Raw genomic sequence first — 24,625 nt, 5'->3', positions numbered from 1 at the left:
GGACGGATGCCAAAACCGAACTGCTCAAAGATAGATTTTGACGTACCAAGCAAATGGAGATACGTTCTAAATTACTTACAGTTCCGGAGCTGTCAAAGGGTTTACGTCAGTCGACGATGTTAGTCCTGGAAAGTACCCCCCACCAAACCAGAGTTCCAAAAACCAACCAAACTTACTGTTATCTGCTCAAACCAACACCAACTTACTATACTCGGCCATCCAGCGGCATCACTGAAGCATTCAAACATTCTTAGCCAATCATGCAATACTGCGTCCGTGTTTGCCACGTTATGTTCTAACTACAGAAGCAGAATCCCATTGCATGGTTCTAACTTGTATTGAGTCGAGGTATTGATGTGAACACCATACATACGGGGTATTCACGCGAACTCCATACATACGAATAGTATCAAATTATATATAAGGATAACAGATTACTGAGTTTTAACAAACATTAATAGCAACTTTTCTCTTTTCCTTGGGTAACAATGATACTAATTTTATGCTCGTATTGGTGATTTTGTATTGATTGGTCTTTTTCAATTGCTTATTAATGGACACTACTCCATTGGGTATATTTTCAAAAAGACCCCCGCCCAACCCCTAATACACTGCAGTCAAAGCCTTGAACTGCAGTCCACTGTGCATGAAAACCGTTGAGCCCCCTCGAGCCTCTTTGGGCTCCTTTGTCAACTCCAATATAAAGTGTTGTTAAAAAGCGCGTCCTTAATGTCACCTACTGACACATGGATCTGCATTCTGTCACTGCTGTTACTTTTAAATATTACTCCTTGTTAGATTTCAAAACTACAAACAGAAATGTAATGAGTGACTCTGGGATGAAGTAAGTAAAAAATGTGAAAGAACTCCAACTTTCATATCAGTTAACTTAGCCATCGAAGGCACCTGAATGTTACACCAGGCTGATATTGTCGCACTTGTAATTTAGTGTTATTTATTGAGTCTTTTCTGTGTATCCATATCTATTATGTCCTTCAGAATATGATTTTGGACATAGGAAAAGCACTGTTATTAAAGTGAGCCACAGGGTACTGAATTTACATCTGATTGCTTAGCAGAATCTTTTACAAAAATGGTCAACATAATCGAGCCTGTGTTACCGAACAAGTGACAGCAATGATCATCTTGAGTGAAGAGCTCAGAACAAAACACAAGCGAGTTACAATTCCTAGAATGCACCTTCTAACAGCTGCCAATATGAGTGAGAGAGAAATTCACCACACAAGAGGGTCTTCAAACATTTCTTGTACACATTGAGGGAGTCAGAACTTCAAATGGAGGTGGGCCGTTCCTTCCACCAGTTAGGAGCCACATCTGAAAAGAGTCTGGATTGAAATTTAGATGGCACGCAGAAGTGGCATCAGTAGGCTCCACTCAAGAAGGACCACAGGACTTCACAAGTATCTCCAAATATATATACAGTAGGTCAAGACCCATGGACTGCTCAGTGGGCATACAACAAGGATTTGAACCCGATGTGGTGCCCTGAAAAGAAGAGTGCTACTATTACTAGGTTGGCCCCTCCAAATCTTCTGTCACTTAGAAGCATATGATGCTGGCATAGCATGAAGTTGGTTAACCGTCAGGAGACAAAGAGTAGAGAGAAGAGGAGAATGAGGCACCTGGAGTGGGGGCATTGGTGGAGTCCCTCAGGGGTCTGTCCTCTCTGATTTATATTAATGACATTGACTCTTGTATGTCTAGTAAACTTGTAAAATTCGCAGATAACAACAACAACATTTATTTATATAGCACATTTTCATACAAACAGTAGCTCAAAGTGCTTTACATAATAAAGAATAGAAAAATAAAAGACACAATAAGAAAACAAAATAAATCAACATTAATTAACATCGAATAAGAGTAAGGTTCAATGGCCAGGGGGGACAGAAAAACAAAAAAACTCCAGACAGCTGGAGAAAAAAATAAAATATGTAGGGATTCCAGACCATGATACCGCCCAGTCCCCTCTGGGCATTCTACCTAACATAAATGAAACAGTCCTCTTTGGATTTAGGGTTCTCACGGAAGGGCTTGATGATGATGATGGTCACGTAGACTTCTGCCTTTAAATCCATCCATCATTGTTGGAGCATCATGAAGCTTTGAGTAGGTGGAGGTGGCGCAGGCCACCACCACAAAGAAACCGGAAAAGAAACAGAAGAGAGAGTAGGGGTCAGTACGGATTTTAGAGCCACCATGAGTAGTTATTATGATGAATTGAACATAGAGAGTATCAGGATTAAGTTAAATTAAATTAAATTGAAGTTATAAAAAGGCCATGTTAAAGTAATGTGTTTTTAACAGTGTTTTAAAGTGCTCTACTGTATTAGCCTGGCGAATTCCTATTGGCAGGCTATTCCAGATTTTAGGTGCATAGCAGCAGAAGGCCGCCTCACCACTTCTTTTAAGCTTTGTTCTTGGAATTCTAAGGAGACACTCATTTGAGGATCTGAGGTTACGATTTGTTATATAAGGTGTCAGACATTCCGATATATAAGATGGGGCGAGATTATTTAAGGCTTTATAAACCATAAGCAGAATTTTAAAGTCAATCCTGAATGATGACACTAAAATTGGAGGGATGGCCAACACGGAGGAGAATGGGAAAAAGGAACATCTATAAATGTGTGTATATCTATCTATCTATCTATCTATCTATCTATCTATCTATCTATATATATATATATATATATATATATATATATATACACACAGGGTGGTCCAGATCTAATTATGCAATTATGAAAAGGTGAACACATTGCACCCTCTGTTCGACTGACAACCATCTCCCCGCCATTTATGAATGCAGGGCAGGTGCTGCCATCTATCGGCAACAAAAATAATTTTTTGTGAATTCTCCATGTAATAAACTTAATAAGTTATAGCGTAATGAAAATTGCATAATTAGATCTGGACCACCCTATATATACAGTATATATATAATATAATATATATATTGTCACAGATGGCTGGGGTTCTTACCCAGCCGGGACACCTAGAAGGACCGGAAGGTGACCTTTATGACCTTTTTGAGGGGGAAATCCCCCCTGGATCAGGAGAGGACCACGGGAGAGAAATAAAGAGATTTTAACCCACTGGGACCTGTGGCCACCGCCAGGGGGCACCTAAAGCCTCAGGGGACTCGGAAATAGTTACTTCCGCCACACTTGGCAAGATGGCAGAAGAGGCAGCCAGGGACGCCCGGATTGCTTCCGGGGCAAAGGGCAGCACTTCTGCCACACCAGGAAGTGCTGCAGGAAGGACGTCATCAGCCACCTGGAGCACATCCGGGCGGGAATAAAAGGGGCCGCCTTCCTACAATCAGGGAGCTTGAGTCAGGAGTGGGAGCAGGACGAAGCTCCCATAAGGAGAGGAAAGGCGGCCACAGACATTGAGAGAAGTCTAAAGAAGAAGCGATTGGCGCTAAATGCACTGTGTTTCTGCTTGGGACTGTAATCCTGTGTGTGTGCATTTTTATAAAGATGTGGTTTTCGAATGGGGGTGTCCGGGCAAGTCTCACAATATATATATATATATATATATATATATATATATATATATATATATATATATATATATATATATATATAAATAAATATAAAATTCATCGTCTGTATGTTTGTCCGCTTTTCACGAGAGACCTACTTAGTAACTACTAGTTAGATCGGGTTTTTTTCCATAATGTTAATATAACATTCCAGTCATTGTGCGAAGACTCATAGTTCGCTTGCAGGAAGGATATATTTGCGGCTGCAGGTCGAGGAGAGTGGGAAGGGTGACGTCAGGAGTGGAGAGCTGGGCAGAGCCCTCCTCGCTGTCCTGTTTCACTACTACGCGGGTGGTCGGCTGGTATTCATATATAAAATCCAATGTCTGTCTGTCTGTATGTCTTTCCGCTTTCATGATAGAACTGTTTAATGGATTTAGATTGAGTTCTTTCCTATAATTTGTTTGAACATTCCGACTGAATTTGCAACTTCTTTCATCACGCTAAGTCTTATAGTTTAGTTTTGGCACCAAATTATTTGCACAAATCTGAGAAAGCGCCTGCAGGCTGAGCGGAGGGGAGGTGGGACCTCAGGAGTAGGGAGCCGGGCGGGACCCTCCTCACCCACGTGCCAGCCTTCGTTTGAGTTGTTTTACCTCTTGCCATGTGTTGCAGTGCACCTTGCATCTGCTTAGCTAATGATAGCTTTTTGTTCAGTAGACATTATCATTTACAGATTGTTAAGGAGTAACGTTTGACGTTTTTGAGAGAGAGATCAGAGCTACTTGTGTTTTAGAGGGTAGCTGCTTATTGGCAGAGATATCACAGCCATGTGCTTTTCTTCCCTTGCGGAGGAAACTCTCCTGTCAGAGCTGAACACGATCAGATACAGTGGCAACATTTGACGTGGGAGCGTAACTATCTTCTGCTTGGCCAAAATTACATTTTTTTATTGATTTTTTAAGTTTCTCCTGTTTCACTACTATGTGTCGGAGAACAGCTAGTCAGTTATATATAAAAGATGGAAGACACCGGCCTACAGGGAGCAACTTCTGAACAGGATTTAGGGGTTTATGTTGATGCAACATTTTCATCGACTAAAAAATGTGCAGAAGTGATTGAAAAGGCAAATAAAATGTTAGGTTATATCGTAAAAATTGTTGAATTTAAGTCAAGGGACGTTATGCTCAAACTATATGATGTACCGTTGAGACCAAATCTGGACCAGTATGTGCAGTTCTGCTCATCACTGTATAAGAAAGACATAAAAGCACTTGAAGCTGAGCAGTGGAGAGCAACCAAGTGCATCATGGGACTTGAGGACATGCCCAACTTGACAAACTCAGACCAGGAGACTGTGTGGGGAGCTAATCCAGGCATCTGAAATCCTCAAAGGCATTGATAAAGTTGATCCAGCAACATTCTTTCAGATTAAGGGTGAGTCCCGTACTCGAGGACATCAATGAAAATTAAGGGGAAGTGTGTTTAAAACTGAAGCCAGGAAGCACATCTTCACTCAAAGAGTTGTGGGACTCTGGAACAAACTACCGAGACATGGAGTCGAGGCAGAAACCTTGAGAACCTTTATGAAGAATCTGGAGGAGATGTTGGGACAGCTAAACAAACGGACTCGATGGACTGAATGGTCTCCTCTCGTTTGTCAAATTTCTTATGCTCTAAGCAGACCTCAATATCTCTGTGGCAGGAGTCATTGAGCCATGAATCATTTAGAGGACCCCAAGCCCAAATGCATGAATTTTAAAGTTCACCCTCTTCCTGTAGCTGCGTTTATCCAGAATTACCAAAGTTCTTCAGCTTTTAGTTTGCTTCATTGGATGATTCAAGCACCAGAGTGACATGTGATCAAATAATCCCACAGACAAAATATCATAAAACGGTTAACACAAAAAACAGAGAAAAAATTGATATAGCAAAGTAAAGAAAAGTTCTTGTTTGAGAAAAATTCTATTTAAGGCTTATGAATCTTTCCCTAAGTTTGGTCATACAGTCGTACTTGAGGCACGTTATGCAAGCTAATCACGTCAGCACGCTAGACACGCTCAGAAAACTGTATGCCTGTATCTCCTATTGGCAAACATATCTAATAGTCCAGTGGTCTCAAACTTTGGTCCTGGAGGGTCTCATTGGCTTCAGGTTTTCATTCTAACCCCTTTCTTAATTGGTGACCAGTTTTTGCTGCTAATTAACTCCTTTTCCTTTCATTTTAATGGACTTGTTTTTTAAGATTCGTTCCCCTGAATTTCTTCATCGTTCCTCTGAATTGCTTCATTTCTTTCCATAATTGGCACCCAAATTAGAAATGAAATGTGAAGGGAGTGAGCCAACAGAAGACCAACTAAGTCTGAGACCTCTGTAATAGTCCATGCGAGCAGTAAGACTGTTCACCTAACTGGCTTAATTAACACTCTGCTCTTCAGATATTGCTAAAATAGTTCTATCTCATGTTCACTTACAGGGGGTCAAAGTCTATACCATAATCTAGTATGATGGAAACCGGGGCATCAGCAAACCCCAAACCCCTAAACATGATCACACCAAGAGTCCTGGATTCAAATAATGAAAGGTTTATTCAATTCACCTCCGCAAACTATCACAAGCACACAATATATAGGTTTTCTCTCCTCACTATACCTCTCTTCTTCTTACCATCACACTGCCCTCCTCCAGCTGAGTGTTGTCCTACGTCCTCCCAGCTCCGACTCACTTGGACAAGGGAGTGCAGTCCCTTTTATTAAGGACCCGGGAGTACTTCTGGTGCCAGGGTCACAACCCGAAGAAAGTACAGGGTGGGCCATTTATATGGATACACCTTAATAAAATGGGAATGGTTGGTGATATTAACTTCCTGTTTGTGGCACATTAGTATATGTGAGGGGGGAAACTTTTCAAGATGGGTGGTGACCATGGTGGCCATTTGGAAGTCGGTCATTTTGGATCCAACTTTTGTTTTTTCAATAGGAAGAGGGTCATGTGACACATCAAACTTATTGGGAATTTCACAAGAAAAACAATGGTGTGCTTGGTTTTAACGTAACTTTATTCTTTCATGAGTTATTTACAGGTTTCTGACCACTTATAAAATGTGTTCAATGTGCTGCCCATTGTGTTGGATGGTCAATGCAACCCTCTTCTCCCTCTCGTAAACTGAGGGTCCTGTTCCAATTTTTGTTTTGCCCATTCTGCAAATTCAGTGCGCCGATCTGGGTCATCCTCGTTGAGATGCTGCAGTAGCTGGAGTTTGTAAGGGTGCCATTTGTGAGTAGCTAATATCCGCCGAAGGGATGTTCGACTAATGCCACTCTCCAGTGACATGCGGCGAGTGCTACGCTGTGGGCTCTTGCTGAATGAAGCTAGGACAGCCACTGATGTTTCTTCATTAGTGACAGTTTTCATGCGTCCACATTTTCGCAAATCCAACGCTGAACCAGTTTCACGAAACTTAGCAAGCAGTTTGCTAACTGTAGCATGGGCGATGGGTGGTCTCATAGGGTGTCTTGCATTGAAATCTGCTGCAATGACCCAGTTACTGCGTTCACCAGACATCAACACAATTTCTATCCGCTCCTCACGTGTTAACCTCTGCAACATGTCAATGGCTGTAAACAAAGAGAAACTTGTAAATAACTCATGAAAGAATAAAGTTACGTTAAAACCAAGCACACCATTGTTTTTCTTGTGAAATTCCCAATAAGTTTGATGTGTCACATGACCCTCTTCTTATTGAAAAAACAAAAGTTGGATCCAAAATGGCCACCATGGTCAACACCCATCTTGAAAAGTTTCCCCCCTCACATATACTAATGTGCCACAAACAGGAAGTTAATATCACCAACCATTCCCATTTTATTAAGGTGTATCCATATAAATGGCCCACCCTGTACTTCCGGGTCATACAGAGGTCCCATTTTAGGGAACATATCTCCCGTCAGAACCCCTATGTGGCACCGATGGTCCCCAGCAGGGCTGTATTGCTGGACTACATCTCCCAGCATTCCCTACTGGCTCCCAAATGGGTGCCAATACGGCAGTGGCATAGCTAGGGGAGGGCAGAGAAGGTGGTCCGTTTCGGGCAGCACATTTTTTGGGGCAGCATTATTGGCCAAAAGGCTCAGTACAATTTATGTGTAAGCAGAAGGGTTAGGAAAAAATCACTCATGAATGAAAAAAGTAAAATTCTCTGATTTTTATCCACAAATGCAAATTTATAAGGCAATAACAAAAATAAACATAAACATTACACCGATTATAATTTCTAGGAAGATAAACAACTAATTTACAATTTATAATTTTGTTTCGTTATCATTCCGAATGCGTTCTTGCTCTGCGCAGAAAACAACCCCACCTCTCACTTGTACATTACACTGGTTCTGGCTTTTGCAGCATAATTATATTAAACTAATAATTACAACACGGCTTATCAGTGCGTCCATACTATATTCTTGTCTAGTTGCTGCTTATAAATAATTATATGTGAAAAATTATTGCTGTTTCTCTATACATGGTGGAGAGGTGGCTCTGAGGCTAGGGATCTGCACTGCCAATCGGAAGGTTTCCGGTTCAAAATCCCGTAAATGCCAAAAGAGACTCTGCTCTGTTGGGACCTTAAGCAAGGCCCTTAACCTGCAATTGCTCGGTCCTGGGTATGACGTTAATCTGCATCCATCCCTGTAAGCCCTCCAACCTGCAGGGAAAAACTTGGGGGTTGGTGGCAGAATTGGCACTCCAGCCACCATAACAAACCTCATGCTGTTCCACTCCATCTGTACTAGTGTGTTGCTGAGGTATCACCCATTGCATGGTCCTAATCTGGAATCCTGAGTTGGTTTGTTAAGTAACATGATAGTTATAATTGGATACTAACCCTCACCTATTCTGTTTCTCTTCTCGGTACTCAAATGTGGCACTTGGTGCCACGGCCCACCTGCCAAGTTGTTGTGCCTGCCTTTGGTAAAGTCATCCCTGATGGAGGATCGCAGGAATCATGGGAAAGAGGGGTCTTTTCATCTGATTGGCTGGCCCAGCACTATTTCAGCTGTGGAATGGCCAAATTGGGGAGGCAGCTTGATGGCCGAGGTCTCCAAGACTCTAAACAAATCCAAATCATATTATGTGATGTCATCCACTGTTAAATGTACTTCTAAAATTTTTATTTTTATACTGTATTGAGGATTTGTTCTGTTCTGTGTATTGTATTGTACGGACCCTCTTCTTTTTGACACCCACTGCATGCCCAACCTGCCTGGAAAGGGGTCTCTCTTTGAACTGCCTTTTCCGAGGTTTCTTCCATTTTTTCCCTACTGGGGTTTTTTTGGGAGTTATTCCTTGCCTTCTTAGAGAGTCAAGGCTGGGGGGCTGTCAAGAGGCAGGGCCTGTTAAAGCCCATTGCGGCACTCCTTGTGTGATTTTGGGCTACACAAAAATAAATTGTATTGTATTGTATTGTATTGTTTGTTGTGTGGCTGTATCAGCGCCTGCTCCTAACCTCTCTCTCTCTATATATATATATATATGAATAAATCTACACAAACTTAATCTCAATTTTCTCTATACATCATTTTAATTTTCTATTTAAATAGGTTAACATATTCAGATATGAAGCACCGCCCCATCCCGAGGCACGAACGTGAGCTACGCCACTGCAATACGGAGGGCTGTTCTGCGGGAAGAAAAAGCCCCCAGCAAAATCTTCCACTTCCGGTGTGGTGGGCTGTCTATTCATCTCCTCCGGCCGTCGCTTCTGGGATGCCCATCTGTCTGCTCGGAGCCTCCCGTCCGGGTAAGGAGACATGCCCTTCTCTGGTCGGGATGCCCGTCCAGCCCAAGTGGCATTTACACTGGTAACTATGAGAATCTGACATTTTGGAGAAAGTGAGCAAACACCAAATGCGTTTCACACTAAACATTAGCTTTCTAAGATCCCCTCTCCACTACTTTGCATCTCGTACTTCTGAAATAGAGTACTCGAGCTCTGAGATGCGGTAAAAACTAAAAATTCATATCATAACACATGCCTTGCACCGTAAAGCGTAATTGTTTCACCTTTCAGAGTCCTGATTTGGGCTAATCAACTGCACGTGTGGCTGCTCTGTTAAATAACTTATTAGAGACTATAATTCAAGAATTAACAATTCAGTTTCTTTCTCAGATTTGCTGCCCTGTCATTACCGTCCAACGTAATACTGGAAAAGAGAATGTCACTGCTACTGGTAAAGGTTCTTATCTGTCACGGTTAATTCCTTTCTGTTTCCTGTGGGCCGTCGCCATAGCTCAGTCCACTGGCGCCTGCCACTATCACACTATTACTCCCGAAAATGATTTCAAGCTCCAGTTAAATGTTAGAGGTAAAGAACAGAATTAAATAAACAATCCAAACAATTCAAGCAAAGAAAGACTATTTGCCTTCCGCCAAGATTTTTTAATAATATCTGGCAGGGTTCTTTCCAGTAAATACGTTGGGTCAGACACCATTAATGCAGCAGTGCACAATGGAAATGGGGGGCTGTTCTTCAGTATTTTCGTTTTCATGCCTTTCACCATCCTGACATGTTAAGATTTGCCACAACGTTTTCGCATTCTCTCTTGCGGTCTGATAGGAAAGTGCTGAAGGAATGTCTGAGTGACGAGGACGATAAGCACAAAGCACCCAGCGTTGAGGCACACGCCGACAGCCTGCCTGGGCCAGTTACCTTTACGCACACTCCATTTACATTACGCTCTTAACAGCAAATGCCATTACAAGATGCTTGCACAGTAAACAGCCCAAAATATAAAGGAGAGCAGATAAAGCAGGGCTTCTACATGTTGGAAAATAAAGGTGCTTCAGTAGAGCCATGCCAAAAGGGGAACCAAATGAACCATCCATATGAGGGACCAGAAAACAACTTTATTAACTTAGGTCGCCACTAACAGAAGATAACAGATTTGTGAAATACCAATGGGGGCTTCTCACTGCAAACAATAGGAAGGTTTTCTAAATCTGTTAGTACCTAGCAAGTGTAAATAAAATGGACGCTTGGTGGCACTATTTACCCAACAGACAGACGCTCTGGACACAGGCTAAAAGCACTAAGAAGACTTTTAATAGTAATATAATCGTGCCTCCAAAGCACCACAGCCACAACAGTAAAGTAATATTAATTCCTAATTTCTCCTCCACACCTCCCAGTAAGCTTTGTCCTACTACCTCCCAACTCCGGCTCGCTTGCTGGGTTTCCACCAGTCCTTTATATAGTCCTTGACCCGGAAGTGCTTCTATTCTTCCTCCCATGTGACTTGCCAGCACTTCCGGGTCAGCTGGAGAATTTAGGTTTTAATCAGCCCGGGGCTTCCGTTGCCATAGTCCATTAGTGCATTTGGGCTAGGTGATAATTTGTTCTCCCACCAACGTCCCACAGCATCCCCTGGTGGTACCCACGGTACCCAGCATGGCTGTGCTGCCGAACTCCAAGTCCAATAGTGCACTGTGGGCATCCGGGGCACCGCTGCAGTCCAGGGAAGCTGTCTTGGGGGAGGCAGTGTCTTTGATAAACTGTGTGACAGCAGGGGGCGCTGTCGCTCTTCCAAACCCGCAGACAGCACATCCAGACACCAGGTAAAAGTATCAGAAATAATTTTAATTTTGTATATAATGTGCACAAAGCACCTCCACAATACACAATAATAATCAATAATAATCAACAATAAATCCTCCTCTCCTCCCAGCAGCTCCGTTACACTTCCTCCCAACTCCGGCTCTGCCTGCTGGGTTTCCCACAGTCCTTTAAATAGTCCGTGACCTGGAGGTGCTCCTGTCCTTCAGTCCACGTGATCCAATAGCACTTCCGGGTTAGATAAAGATTCATATTTTTCTTCAGCCCGGAAGTACTTTTGTTCTTCCATCCCCGTGACGAGATTAAAGACTCATTTCTATTCCTTGCATTCTATGACCTTCAGTAATACTGATGGTTTCCTCATTGTAATTATATAACATTACTTCTATTTATTATGTATTTTATTTATGTTCTTATATTTTATTTCTATTTATGTTATTTATGAAGCTTTCTTCCTCTGAATGGTGTGCAGTGCTATGAAGAAGACTTCAAGAGTACCTAGAGTTCTAACGAGAAAGTGGTTAAGGGTAACCAGGACAGGAAAGGGAGAAGTCCTCCAAATCTCAAAATTTCACCACTGGGTTGCCTCATGGGATTTATGCCACCCTGTGCTTTGTTACATGGAACAGGAAAGGGCAAGAAAACTAAGGGTGACTCGACGTTTAAATTGGTACTGGGGCTACAGGATTCAGGAGGGGTTCAGCACTTTCTGGGTACATTCCTGACTCCAGAAGTGCTTCTGAGAAGAATCAAAGTGGGCTACAAAGTCACCTCTCCGCCACTGGACACTTGACCTTAGAGTCAGAAGTTGAGTTGAGTAAAGGAATATAATGTGTTCAGAACCTGAGGTCAGAGAAGGAGAGTTGGTGTGCAGGAAGGTGTTTTGGCACTTGTGACACCATTGTGTTAGTGGGCAGGTGAACATATGACCCGGGTAGAAAGACAAAAACTCAACCCCGAGCAGTCGGCTCCAGTGAGACAGGACAGAGTTGATTTTCATCTGGTATGTTCTCACCTCTTTCTCCTTCCCTCACATTTATGAATTTTTGTGTTATATGAATCATTAATTTTGATAAAGTTTTGGATTTTGGCACTTAACGTTTAGGTTGGCACAGAAGGGGGTCCCACTGCACCCTCAGCCTAAACTAGGATGAGCTGCCTGTATGCATTTGTTTGAGAGTCAGGCCTGATTTAAGCCAGCCTTGTTCAACATAAAGTAAAGTTGACAGCTTACCAGCTCTGAAGGAACATCATTGTCAGGATCAAAAGTTACTAATTGCCTCAGAAAAAAAATATTTTTTAATGTAAATCAATCTTAAAATGGCTTCACAGCTTTTTGCAAGTGCCAGTTGTTCCATAAATACCACAGTCAGAGTAATGTTGTCCACCTGGAGAAAATCTGGGAGACATCCATTTTCCTAGGAGTGCTCATTTTGCCAACATCTCTGGAAGAAAAAATATGAAATCTTCATAAACATAAAAAAACAACCAAATCTAGGGCTCTGGAAGAATCTTTGCTTCATCAAAGCTCCTCACTCATTTGTACTTTCTATGAAGTGCACTGGTGGAAAATGGCAACATCAAAATGCAAAATGAAATTTCTCACTAAAGACTTGGGAGTGGTCTCTCCCTAGACTTTCTCATATACTCAGTGTGGCGGGCGGCTGGGGGTGGTACCCAGCCAGGATGCCCAGGAGGACCGGAGGAGGGTTTGTGCCTCCTCCAGACCACGAGGGGGCCACGTGGAAGCCCACCACCAAGGGGCGCCCTGGTGCCTGAAAAACCCTGGACCTCAGCACTTTCGCCACACCAGGAAGTGCTGGGGGGAAGAAGACTGGGGACACCCGGAGGGCTTCCGGGTGCACAGCCGGCACTTCCGCCACACAGAGGCGTGTCCGTGGAGGAGTGCCGGGAAGCAGCTGGAGCCCATCCGGGCTGGTATAAAAGGGGCCGCCTCCCTTCAGTTGGGAACAAGCGTCAGGTGGAAGAGGACTGGAGTCTGGAGAGAGGAGCGGAGGCGGCCAGAAGGAAAACACTAGAGAGTGAGGCCTGGACTTTGGAGGATCGGTGCTGGAGGCACTGGGTTGTGCACTGAACAAAACTGCAAATATTGTAAATAAAATGTGTGTGCTGGGTGACAAGCCGTTGTCCGTCTGTCTGTGTCCTGGCCACATTCCACATCATATCATCAGGGATGGATATTTGAAGAGTAAACCACAAGACAATTATTATACTTTTATATTATGTACATTAAAGAACCACCAACAATAATTCAAATCAAATTAATAATATATTGAACAATTATTATAAAAGTAAAGTTGAATAAATCAGACTCTGCAGCTGTATGAATAAAAGGTAAAGTACCACTTCCAGTTAGTGGAAATAGCCCAAAAGTTGATAGAGATCTGCGTTGTGTACCTAATACTTGTATGCAAAACTCGGTTGACCTAAGGGAAAGCGTATTCAAGTTATTGTGTTTACACACAAACAGACATAATACCAAAAATTGTATTTTCGGACCCAGGGAGGTCTAAAATATTGAGATTCATCAAAATCTCGAAACAGATTTTTTTGGAGGATTCCAATACTTTCCGTATACTTCACATACGAGAAAATCAAGGGGGTCCAAAATGTCGAGATTCATCAAAATCTCGACATCGAATTTTTGGATGATTACAATACTTTCCCTACACTTTGTATACAAGAAAGTAAAAAGCAGGAGTACCTGCCTTGAACTGGCCACACTATGCAAGATATCTACTTAAGGGTTATGAAGCAATTTCAAATCAGGACCCACTGGTGTGAACCACCAGCTCCCCAAACCCTGACACAGACAGGCTGAGACACAAAGCTTGCCAGATGACACACTTTTATTTAAGTGGGGAAGCGTTTTCTGTTACTCCCCACTTCAAGACTCAGTACAAAAGCACCAAATATACTGTAACACACAATCCTTCCTTCTTTCTCTCTGTTTCTCTCTCTTTTTCACTTCCACTCCTCCTCTCCAGCTTTGCCCTCCACCTCCCAACTCTGGCACCTCGAATAATGGTGAGGCAACATCTTTTATAGTACATAGTTAAGTGCTCCAGGAAATGGTTCCACTAAGGACTAAGTTACACCTGCAGCACCCCCTGGTGGTGCCTACAGAGCCCAACAGGTCAAGTCAAATCAGGTTGGGGAGCATGCATTGGTACAGCGCATTGCAGCTTGGGATACTCTGGAAATGACTCTCTATCTGCCGCAGCTAGAAGTTATGTGGGTGTCCTCTTGGCTTGGTCCAGCCGCTCGGGTCCTCAATAATGAGGATTCTACGAGCTGGATCACCCTCGGGGAATTGCGCCACATGGCCGTAGTGTTGTAACTGACGCTCCCTCACAATGCAGGTCATGTGCCTCATTCGGGACTCCATGAGCAACCGCTCATTCAACCCCAAGAATTCTCTGAAGAGACACATTACTGAAGGAGTCCAGTCTTCATCTCAGGTCACTGGATAGCGTCCATGTCTCGCAACCATATAGCAAAACAAGGAGCACCAGGACTCTAAAGACTTGGACTTTCGTCCTTTTGCAGATATCGGGAGTGCCACACACCTCTTTCCAGCGAGCTCATGACCCCCCATGCTCTACCAATCCATCTACTGACTTCATATGAAGAGTCACAAGAGACATGAATGTCACTGCCAAGGTAAGTAAACCTCTCAACAAGGTTGACACTCAATCCACAAACAGACACACAGCTGATGGCCATGCCCAAGAGGTCATTAGAGGCCTTGATCGTGGTTTCTATCAGGACACTCGCAAGCCCAGACACTCAGACTCCTCACTCAGTCTCTCGAATGCCCTGATCAGAGCCTCCATTGACTCCGCGAAGATCACAGCATCATCAGAAATGTCAAGATCAGTGAATCTTTCTTCACTAACAGATGCCCCACAGTCGCTTGTCTCCATGACCCTGCCCAACACCCCATCCATACAAGCATTGAACAGAGTAGGAGCAGAACACACCACTGACAAACCCCAGAATCAACTGGGAAAAATGGAGGTTCTGCCTCCACTCTGCACAGCACTCACAGTAGCAGTGTACAGGCCAGCCATGATATCTGGTATCTTCAGGAGGATTCCGTAAAGTCTCAGGATGTCCCACAGGGCAGCTCAATCAACTGAGTCGAATGCTTAATGAAAATCAACAAAGGCTGCAAAGAAACTCTGCTGATATTCATGTCTGTGCTCCATGAGAACCTTCAGTGCCAGGATGCAGTCGTTGGTAAACTTCTTAGGCATAAAACCAGACTGTTCCGGTCGCTGGTAGGTGAGCAAGTGATCATGGATCCTATTGAGGATGACCTTAGCAAGGACTTTACCCAGCACTGAGAGCAATGTGATCCTCCTGTAGTTTCCACAATCCAAGATATCACCCTTTCAGCTGGGATAACGGCCATCTCCCAAAGAGAAGCAAAGATTACTTGCAATGCCAGGGGGCCTGCTCCAAACTATAACTCCTGACATGCCCTGTGGGGATCCATGGTGCAGTAGCAACCCAGGGGGCTGCCTTTTAGTGTTTCGAGGAAGATAATAACTTCAGTGTGGTCTCTGTCCTCGGTCCTTCCACCCAGTTGGTGTCCCAGCCAGGTAAATGGCCCTGGCCATTCGTCACACGGGTATTTCACAAATCTGTTCCTGTCTAGTCAGACTATTTACTGCATGGAGTCTGCTACAGATCAAAATAAATCAAAGTTCTTTCCAGAACCTTCAAGTGGATGGGTATCTTTTTTTTGGGACCAAAAATGGTTCCCCTATGGTATCACCCTGAAGAACAACTCTGGCACCTTTATTTTTAAGAGTGTACCCTTTCCAGAATTAAACAGTTCTTTGCAGGCAATGCTTTTAAGTGGAGCCACACAACGCAGTAAAGTGTCATTAAAGTACCAGGCTTGGTAAGAGCGATTGCCGTAGTGCTGTTTAACGGTCCACCCGGATGTATTACAAAAAATCTTACTGAAATAACTACTACTAATAAAAGCGACGTCACTATGAAAAATGTCTCGTTATGAATTAAAGTTTACAGGGCGACAGACATAACCACGCAGACGCGTATGTTTAACCACCATTCGTGTTACTAAAAAAAAAGAAAACCCTGCAGCTTGTGTTCGGCTCGAGCGCGTCGGGGGTCGCACTGTCGTGCTCAATAAACGGCCTTATCGGTCGAGATAAATGAGAATGTCTGCCGACTGAGACCTCCTTCTTCTTTTTACTCTCCGCGTAAAATCAGTTAGGATAGCAGACGCAGAAGTAAGGCGACTGTGTTGGAGTTGTTAAATGTTTTATTTTCTTTTCACTTTATTTGTTTTTTATGTCTGAGCCCTGAATGAGGCAGAAGGGTACTTGTGTTTATAAGGGTGTTATTCTGCTCAGGTTTTATAGTGGTTCCCCATGGCTTGGCTCCACACTGAAATATTGTCCTTCTCTCTTTCACAAACACACGGCAGCAGTAAGAACCTGGCGCCAGTCACATACTGCAAAATGCGCGTCTGACTGCGTGTGTGTGTGCGCGTGTGTGTGTGTGGAAGGGGGCGAGGACGACTTATGGGCACCCCCGTGGGTCCACTTAGTAATTCATGGAAATAAAGACATGTGTGCTCTTCACATCGTCAAGTGCGCAGAATTAACACACGCGTCTTAAAATAGCGATTGTTATAATAATAATAATAATAATAATAATAATAATAATAATACAAAAAAGAAAAAACATAGAGGCGATTAAACAGTACAGTGATCCTGGCCGTTTGAAACTCGAACAGAGAGACCGAGGGGTGGTCCCAATAATAGACAGATAGATAGATGTGAAAGGCGCTATATAATAGATAGATAGATAGATAGATAGATAGATAGATAATGTGAAAGGCGCTAGATAGATAGATAGATAGATAGATAGATAGATGTGAAAGGCGCTAGATAGATAGATAGATAGATAGATAGATAGATAGATAGATAGATAGATAGATAGATAGATGTGAAAGGCACTATATGAGCATTGACTGTAAAGTAGTTATCACTTCCAGTGTTTGCTCCACTAACGTAATTTGGCCGATACGTGATTACTGTTGTTCTTTGCGCCATAAATCATCTGTTGTTCTTTCAATGCTGTGAAATCTGCCGTAACAATGTATTTGCAAACAATTAAAGTCATAATGGTCGGAAATATTTAATGAACACCTACAGAAAACTTTGCAAATTTTTTTTTCATATACATTAATAATAATGATAATCAGTAAATGAAATCATTCAGAGTATTTCCGTAGAGTAGAGATGTCCATATTTCATACCATTTATAGTTATAGAAGAACTAATTGTGCTATACATCATCCAAAATGGAAACAAAAGTAGGGAAGTGGATACGTGCACTTAATGCTATTTTGTCTGAGGGATTAAATGGAAAACCACTGTAGATTGTTAACTCAGGCGCCATTTAAAATTATTATGTAATGAGCAACGAGAAGCTGGCACTGAAGACAATATGCTGAATGGCATTTATTTATTTAAATTCGCCATTCTTTGATGCTGTGTGTGGGCGAGAAAGCGAGAGACCTTTAAATCAGGGAGGCAAGAGCTGCCGTTTATTTGAAGGTTCAGCAAAGCCAAGACATAACTTTGGGTAGAAGAGTAGGCGGAGGTTTTAAGTAACGTGAGAATAAATACTCAACGAGCTTATTATTTATATATTCGTATATATAAACGATGCTGTGCTGCAAGGAAGGTTTAAGCCTTTTTATCGTAAAACATGTAGAGTGTCTCTTGTGACTCTATAGTCCAAAAGAATAGTTTATATACATATCCACGTACTGTAAATGAACAGATTGGGTGAAATTTTCCAGTTTAATCTCCATGTTTGGGTATTGTCTTAGACAGACACTTAAAGGAAAGGCTTCGCTGAGGGAGCAGTTTGAAGTGCCCTTTCGAGTCGAGCCGTCCCCAAGTGCGTCCATCTTCCATACATGACATTTGCGTGCTGCGCAACTTATATTTGGTTCAAGTCTACTTTTACTTTGCTTTGTTCCCAAAACGTGTCAATGTTTAAATCGCTTGCGTATATAGTCATTTTAAAGTAAGGTTTCCATTGTCACGGTCTTGTTATGTTTAACTCTACGAACCTTTCTTTATTTGTTGAGAGAACTCATTATCATTTGAGACGCACAAAGTTTAGGAGGGGGGCGCACAGAACCTCTCCACCCCTGGAGTCGGCGCCGAGCCTCCCAAGTCATTAGTTAATTACTTAAGAAGAGGCATGAAGAGGCACCCGTTAATAATGGCGCAGCTTTCCTGTTAAATGGGAGAGAGGTAGTTGGAATCCCTTCAGAATACGAAGCGGACAAGTTACAGTGGCGTCTTCTGTCTTTTCGAAACACACTTAGAACATGTAAACTTATCACATACACGTGCGTCTGTATCGTGTTAGCATAAAGACTGCCAGAATTCTTGTTATATGTAAATGTGTACTTTATGAGTCTGCTGATTCAACCCTGCAACTTCCTTTCACATCTATCTATCTATCTATCTATCTATCTATCTATCTATCTATCTATCTATCTAATATATAGCGCCTTTCACATTTATCTATCTATATCTATCTTTCTATTATATAGCACCTTTCACATCTATCTATCTATGCACTATATATCGCCTTTCACATCTATCTATCTATTTTTGTATAGTGCCTTTCACATCTATCTATCTATCTATCTATCTATCTATCTATCTATTTTGTATAGTGCCTTTCACATCTATCTCTATCTATCTATCTCTTGTATACTGTGACTCTGCTGCGCTTTATTTTAAATAAAGTCATAAAGCTAAATTAGTGGTAATCCTATCATATCCATTTTCCTCTCCGCATTGTAATCTTTTGCCAATCCATACAGTTATTTCTGCAAAGATCTAAAAATTAATTAATTTGTCTTTGGTATTCCCCTTTGCCATATTTCACTCTTCCGAGTCTTTCCATGTACATTTTATTGGTTTGGTTTAATAAGGAAATAAAGAGTGAGCTTGATGTAAACAAGTAAACATAAGTAAAAGACATAACTTGAATTAGTCTAATTAACAGTATATAGCAGGCAAACGGTTCAAATTTATTTCAACAGCACTTTAAAATGTAACGTGTTTGTAAAATTTAACATTATTTTCGTAAGTTTATGAAAATCATTATAAAAATGCTGCCTTTTTACATACATACTCTTAAGCTACACTATACCTGTATAATACACTAAATATCTTTGTAAATCATGAACATAGTTTACGTACATTTAAAGAAAACCGCAGTCGCCTCAGATTAAGGCAGCTTCGTCAGCCTTTCACTTCATTTGCTTTGCAACTGACATGAAGGCTGCGAACATTGAGGAGGGTCGAAGGGAAGCTGAAGCCAACCTAACCAGCACCGGGCGCAAGGCAGGAACAACCGCTGTACATGGCGCCAGTCCATCGCGGGTAATAACTATCTCTAGTAACTGACAGGTACCTCAATTTTTAATGCGGTATTTACACAATAAATAAAGTATTGTAAGTCAAACCTTTCTGCCTCCTTCACTCTTCTTTAATGGCTCTTTACGGGATTGTGCGGTTCCTTCTAAAACCTCCGCTTGTCGAGGAACCGTTTAATTCAGGGAAGGGTTCCCTGCATGTGGAATTGGCTCTTTGGGATTTGAAAAGGTTCCTAATATGTGAACAAAACCGAAGTCTGTAATGTATAGTAGGCTGCCTAGCAGGATACAAGAAAACGTGAACTTTACGTGTTGCTGTACGCCGAGAGGGTCCTTTGAAGATCGGCGACCCTTCTGGTATTTCATAAATCTGTTCCCAGCTATTTTATGTTTGCGAATGGAACCTGCAATGGATCTAAATAAATAAAGACTCGTTCTGGGACCTCCATGTGGATGGCTCCGTAGGGAAGCAAATGGTTCCCCTAGTGCACTTTTTGAAGAGTGTCGGCGCCTTATTGGCAGTTGCGCCTGTCAGGATAAGCGCGCTTGTAAATGGATGGATGGACGAATGGCTGGATGGATGGGTTTAGTTATTAAGAAAACGTATATGTATAGTCACATATTTATACTGTATTAAGTAACATTCTTATCATCAATTATTCTAAGTTCTTCTAAGCCCGTATGTATTCAAAGTGCACATGCGGAATCGCCCTGCTAATATGGGCTAAATAATAAATATATAGACAGATTTTTTTCTCCTTGCAACAAAGAAGACATCTTTTTAGGTTAAACGTCTCTCCGTTCAGACACATGACGCTTTGATGCGTTATTTAAAGGTTGTATTCACGGTCAGAGTATGTACCGCTATGGCAGTTATACAATATGTGGATTGTACCTATCGTTAAACATACGAACAGTACGTTTATGTGTTCATGTATGTTTGCCCGCATGAATACATTCTTTGGAAATAAATGACTATAAACGTGCATTCTATGTAACTCCGCCATCGAAGTACCAATAACCCAAATTAGCTTATTTTATATTACCACGCGATCAGCGTGTCAATATCCCAAACTACTGTACAAACCTACCGTACAGTAAAATGGGAATCTGACCGCGCTGATTAGGATGGACTAACTTGTGAACGCCAGTAGAGGGCGTAAAGATTCCAGGCACACTAATACACGAAAGCAGAGACGAAACCCCCGGACTTAATCCGCCCCCACCCCGCCCTCGTCACTCGTCACCACGCCCTCTGAGAGAAGGTGGTGTTCTGGCTTCAAATTAAAAATTCTGGGTCGCATATTACATCACAGCGTTATGGGATAAATCAGAAGAGCCAGGTAATTCTCAGCTTGACTTCTTGCAAAAAGAAAAAATGCATCTGCAGAGCAGTGCGGAGTCAGAGCTGAAAGCTGCTGATCGAACCTCAGTCCTGTGCGGACTCCTGCGGACGACTGCGACTGCGCATCAGGCAACAGCTGCACCGGCTTCCAGGCTCCTGTCGCAATAGCCGAAATCACTCTGCTACTATCCTGTTTGAAACTGAATTTGTATTCGTTTTATTTCCAGGAACATAATTATGTGTCATGCTCTGTGATGAAGTAGAAAAGTCTTTATGTCTTTGCCTTCATATTTAACAAACTCTTTTATTGCCACAGTGAAGTACCTGCAACTGAAGAGACAGCTAAACGTGTAACCTTATAGAGGATAATATATATATATATATATATATATATATATATATATATATATATATATATATATATATATATATATATATATAGCTCTTTTTCTTCTGGTGTGATTGAAACCATCCTAAGGATTTCGTCTTCTTAATCAGTACCTTACCTGAAGGGCAACGTGGATGCATGCTTGAGATTTTTCTAAAACTGATATATACACATAAAACTTTTTTTTAAGTACTTCGGTGTATTATTCTTATTCTAATTGCATTAGATAATGGATCATCCCCAGTGCTTTGTGTCCTTGTGCGTTTTTGCTTTATTGATTGGTTTATGGATGGATGGAGGCGTTTGTCAGCATTACTATCACCTACGCCCTGTCCCCAGTGAAAACTTACCACTTGTGGATCTTATAGAACATCCGGACCCCACGTTCGACCCCAAGGAACGGGACCTTAACGAGACAGAACTCCGAAGTATCTTGGGCAGCAGCTATAACTCTCAGCACATGTCCATTTCACCTCCAGAGGAAAAAAACGCGGGGAGCGAAGAACTTTCCGAGTTGGACCTTAATTTACAGCAGAGGCCCCCCAAAGCCATGCCAAAGGACATCAAATCCATGGATTTCTTTGACATGAGCAATAACAAAAAACACAAACCGAGTAAAAAGCTGCGACGCCGCTTGCAGTATTGGCTGTGGTCGTACACTTTCTGCCCGGTCGTGTACACGTGGAGTGACCTGGGCACCCGCTTTTGGCCTCGGTTTGTCAAAGTGGGCAGCTGTTTGAGCAAGCGCTCGTGCTCAGTCCCCGAAGGGATGGTGTGTAAGCCGGCCAAATCAGCACATTTCACCATCCTGAGGTGGAGGTGCCAGCAGCGCAAAGGAGGACAGAAGTGCACGTGGATACCCATTCAGTACCCCGTCATATCGGAATGCAAATGCTCGTGTTCGAGCTGAAGCGGACTGCTCCCGCATGCGGCGCCCGGCGCTACGCACTGCCAAGTGTACGAATGTAAATGTTCAGTATATGTGGGGCCATTTCATATACATGTAAAAAGGTCAGTATTATACATGCGATAACCAGCGTCTACTGTATTTGAGGAGCATTCAATATTCTGGTTGTAACGTATCTTTATATTTATATGAAGAGCACTTCGTACTGCGAAGCATTAAACTTCAGCAAAAGAAGAAGAAAAAACTTTTATTTTTGAAGGACTTCACAGCTATTTTCCATTGTTTGGAAATTGTGTTTTCACGAACCTCAGGCGGAGATTTAGAATTTGACAGCTTTTTACAGCTGTGCACACAGAGGTAAATTTTGAAAAGTGAATCATGTAAATTAAGAGTAACTACTATTTATTCTTTATATTCATGTAGTAAAAAAAGAGTAAAGACTTAAACCACTAAGTTAAAGTGCGAGATGTTTAATTTCTTGACATGGTATGTGATCTGATGGTTTGGTCATGAAGGAAACCCGTTTACAAGAAATGAGCAGTACACAAATGGTCGTCAGTGTACACACTTGGGCGAAGGATTCACACGGACTTCTGTACAGAAATGCCATAAATGTGTGTGTGTGGGGGGGGGTGCACACATATATTAGCTGTAAGGTGCATTATGGGGGGGGGGCAATCATTAACTTTCCATTTATACGAATGTGCTGAGGCAAGTGGGAGCGCAATCTCAGACTTCACTTTCTGTCGCTCGTTTTCCTTACATAATATTACAACTTGACTGTGTGTGCGTGTGTGGGTGTGTGTGTGTGTGTGCGTGTGTGCCTATGGAAGTGTACTGCTGACCTTAAACATTTATATTATATTTAGTGGCAATTGTGAACACAGTCTCAGACTTCACTTTCTGTCGCTCGTTTTCCTTACAGAATGTTACAACTATAAGTGTATGAATTTAGGTGAGTGTGTGTATAGACGTGTACTGCTGACCTCAAACATTTATATTGATACTTACATCTAGTGGCAAGTGTGAATGAAATCTCAGATGTAAATTCTGTCACTCATTTTCCTTACAGAATGTTAAAACTATATGTGACGGTGTCTGTAGATGTATGCCTATAGAAGTGTACTGCTGATCTTTAACATTTACGTGTATTTTTAAAATAGGCATGAATGCAAACTCAGAGTTCACTTTGCTCCTCTTGTTTTCCTTATAAAATTTTAAAACTTTGGTGTATGGAGATGTGTATGCCAATGAAAGTCTCCTGCAGATCTTTAACTTTTATAAGTATGTTTAAGTATACTGAAGCAAGTGTGAATGTAATTTCAGACTTTACTTTCTGTCACTCATTTTCCTTATAGGATTTTAAAACTTTAAGTGAGTGTTTGTGGAGATGTATCCCTATAGATATTCCGTATATTCTGCTGATCTTAAACATTTATGTGTATATTTAGTGGCCAAGTGTGAATGCAAACTCAGACTTCCCTAACCCTAACCCTAACCCTAACCCTAATCTGTCACTCATTTTCCTTACCAAGTGTTAAAACTTGGAGTGTTTATGTAGATGTGCATACCTACAGACATGTACTGTTGACCTTAAACATTTATACTGATATTGATATTTATATCTAGTGAGTGTGAGCGAAAGCTCAGACTTCAACCATCTCACTCATTTTTCCTTACAGACTATTAAAACTGTCTGTAGATGTATGCCTATAGAATTTTACTGCTGATCTTAAACATTTATATATATATATATATATATATATATATATATATATATATATATATATATATATATATATATATATATATATTTAACATAAGTGTAAATGCAAACTCAGACTTCACTTTGTTTCATCATTTTCCTTATAGAATTTTAAAACTTTAAGAGAGTTTGTGAATTCAATGAATTCAAGTTGTCTACACCTATAGGAGTCTCCTGCAGATCGTAAACGTTTCCGTGTATATTTAAGTATGCTGAAGCAACTGAGTCGCTTTGTGTCACTCATTTTCCTTATAGAATCTTAATACTTGAAGTGAGTGTGTTTGGAGATGTATGTACATAGAAGTCTACAGAGGTCTGATCTTAAATATTTACACACACACATTTACATAATGAAGCAATTTTGAATGCAATCTCAGATTTCATTTTCTTTTGCTAATTTTACTTAGAGAATGTTATAACTATAAGTGGGTGTGTATGTAGATGTGTATGCCTACTTGTTAGAAATATACTTGTTACCTTAAACATTTATATGTATATTTAGGGGCAAGTGAGACTTCACTTTCTTTCACTTTATTTTCCTTACCAAGTGTTAAAACTATATGTGAGCATAGATGTGTATGCCTATAGAATTTTAAAACTTTAACTGACTTTGTGTATGCAGACGC

The 24,625-nt window shown here is 41.6% G+C and overlaps 1 protein-coding gene across 1 annotated transcript; it reads left to right on the top strand.

Annotated features, from left to right (window-relative positions):
- The first annotated feature begins 21,366 nt into the window (after positions 1-21,366).
- LOC120517425 (noggin-like) lies at positions 21,367-22,680 on the top strand. Its single transcript, XM_039739752.1, has one exon. It carries the CDS (start codon positions 21,557-21,559, stop codon positions 22,235-22,237), a length of 681 nt encoding a protein of 226 aa, XP_039595686.1. The 5' UTR covers positions 21,367-21,556; the 3' UTR covers positions 22,238-22,680.
- The last annotated feature ends 1,945 nt before the right edge of the window (positions 22,681-24,625 follow it).

Source organism: Polypterus senegalus, chromosome 17, assembly GCF_016835505.1.
Source record: "Polypterus senegalus isolate Bchr_013 chromosome 17, ASM1683550v1, whole genome shotgun sequence".
NCBI lineage: Eukaryota > Metazoa > Chordata > Cladistia > Polypteriformes > Polypteridae > Polypterus > Polypterus senegalus.
The sequence above is the reverse complement of the archived record's forward strand: the minus strand, read 5'-3'. Positions and strand labels throughout refer to the sequence as shown.

What these genes read in the sequence shown, in the direction of transcription:
- LOC120517425 (XM_039739752.1), top strand. Translation starts at nt 21,557, where the DNA reads ATGGATCATCCCCAGTGCTTTGTGTCCTTGTGCGTTTTTGCTTTATTG.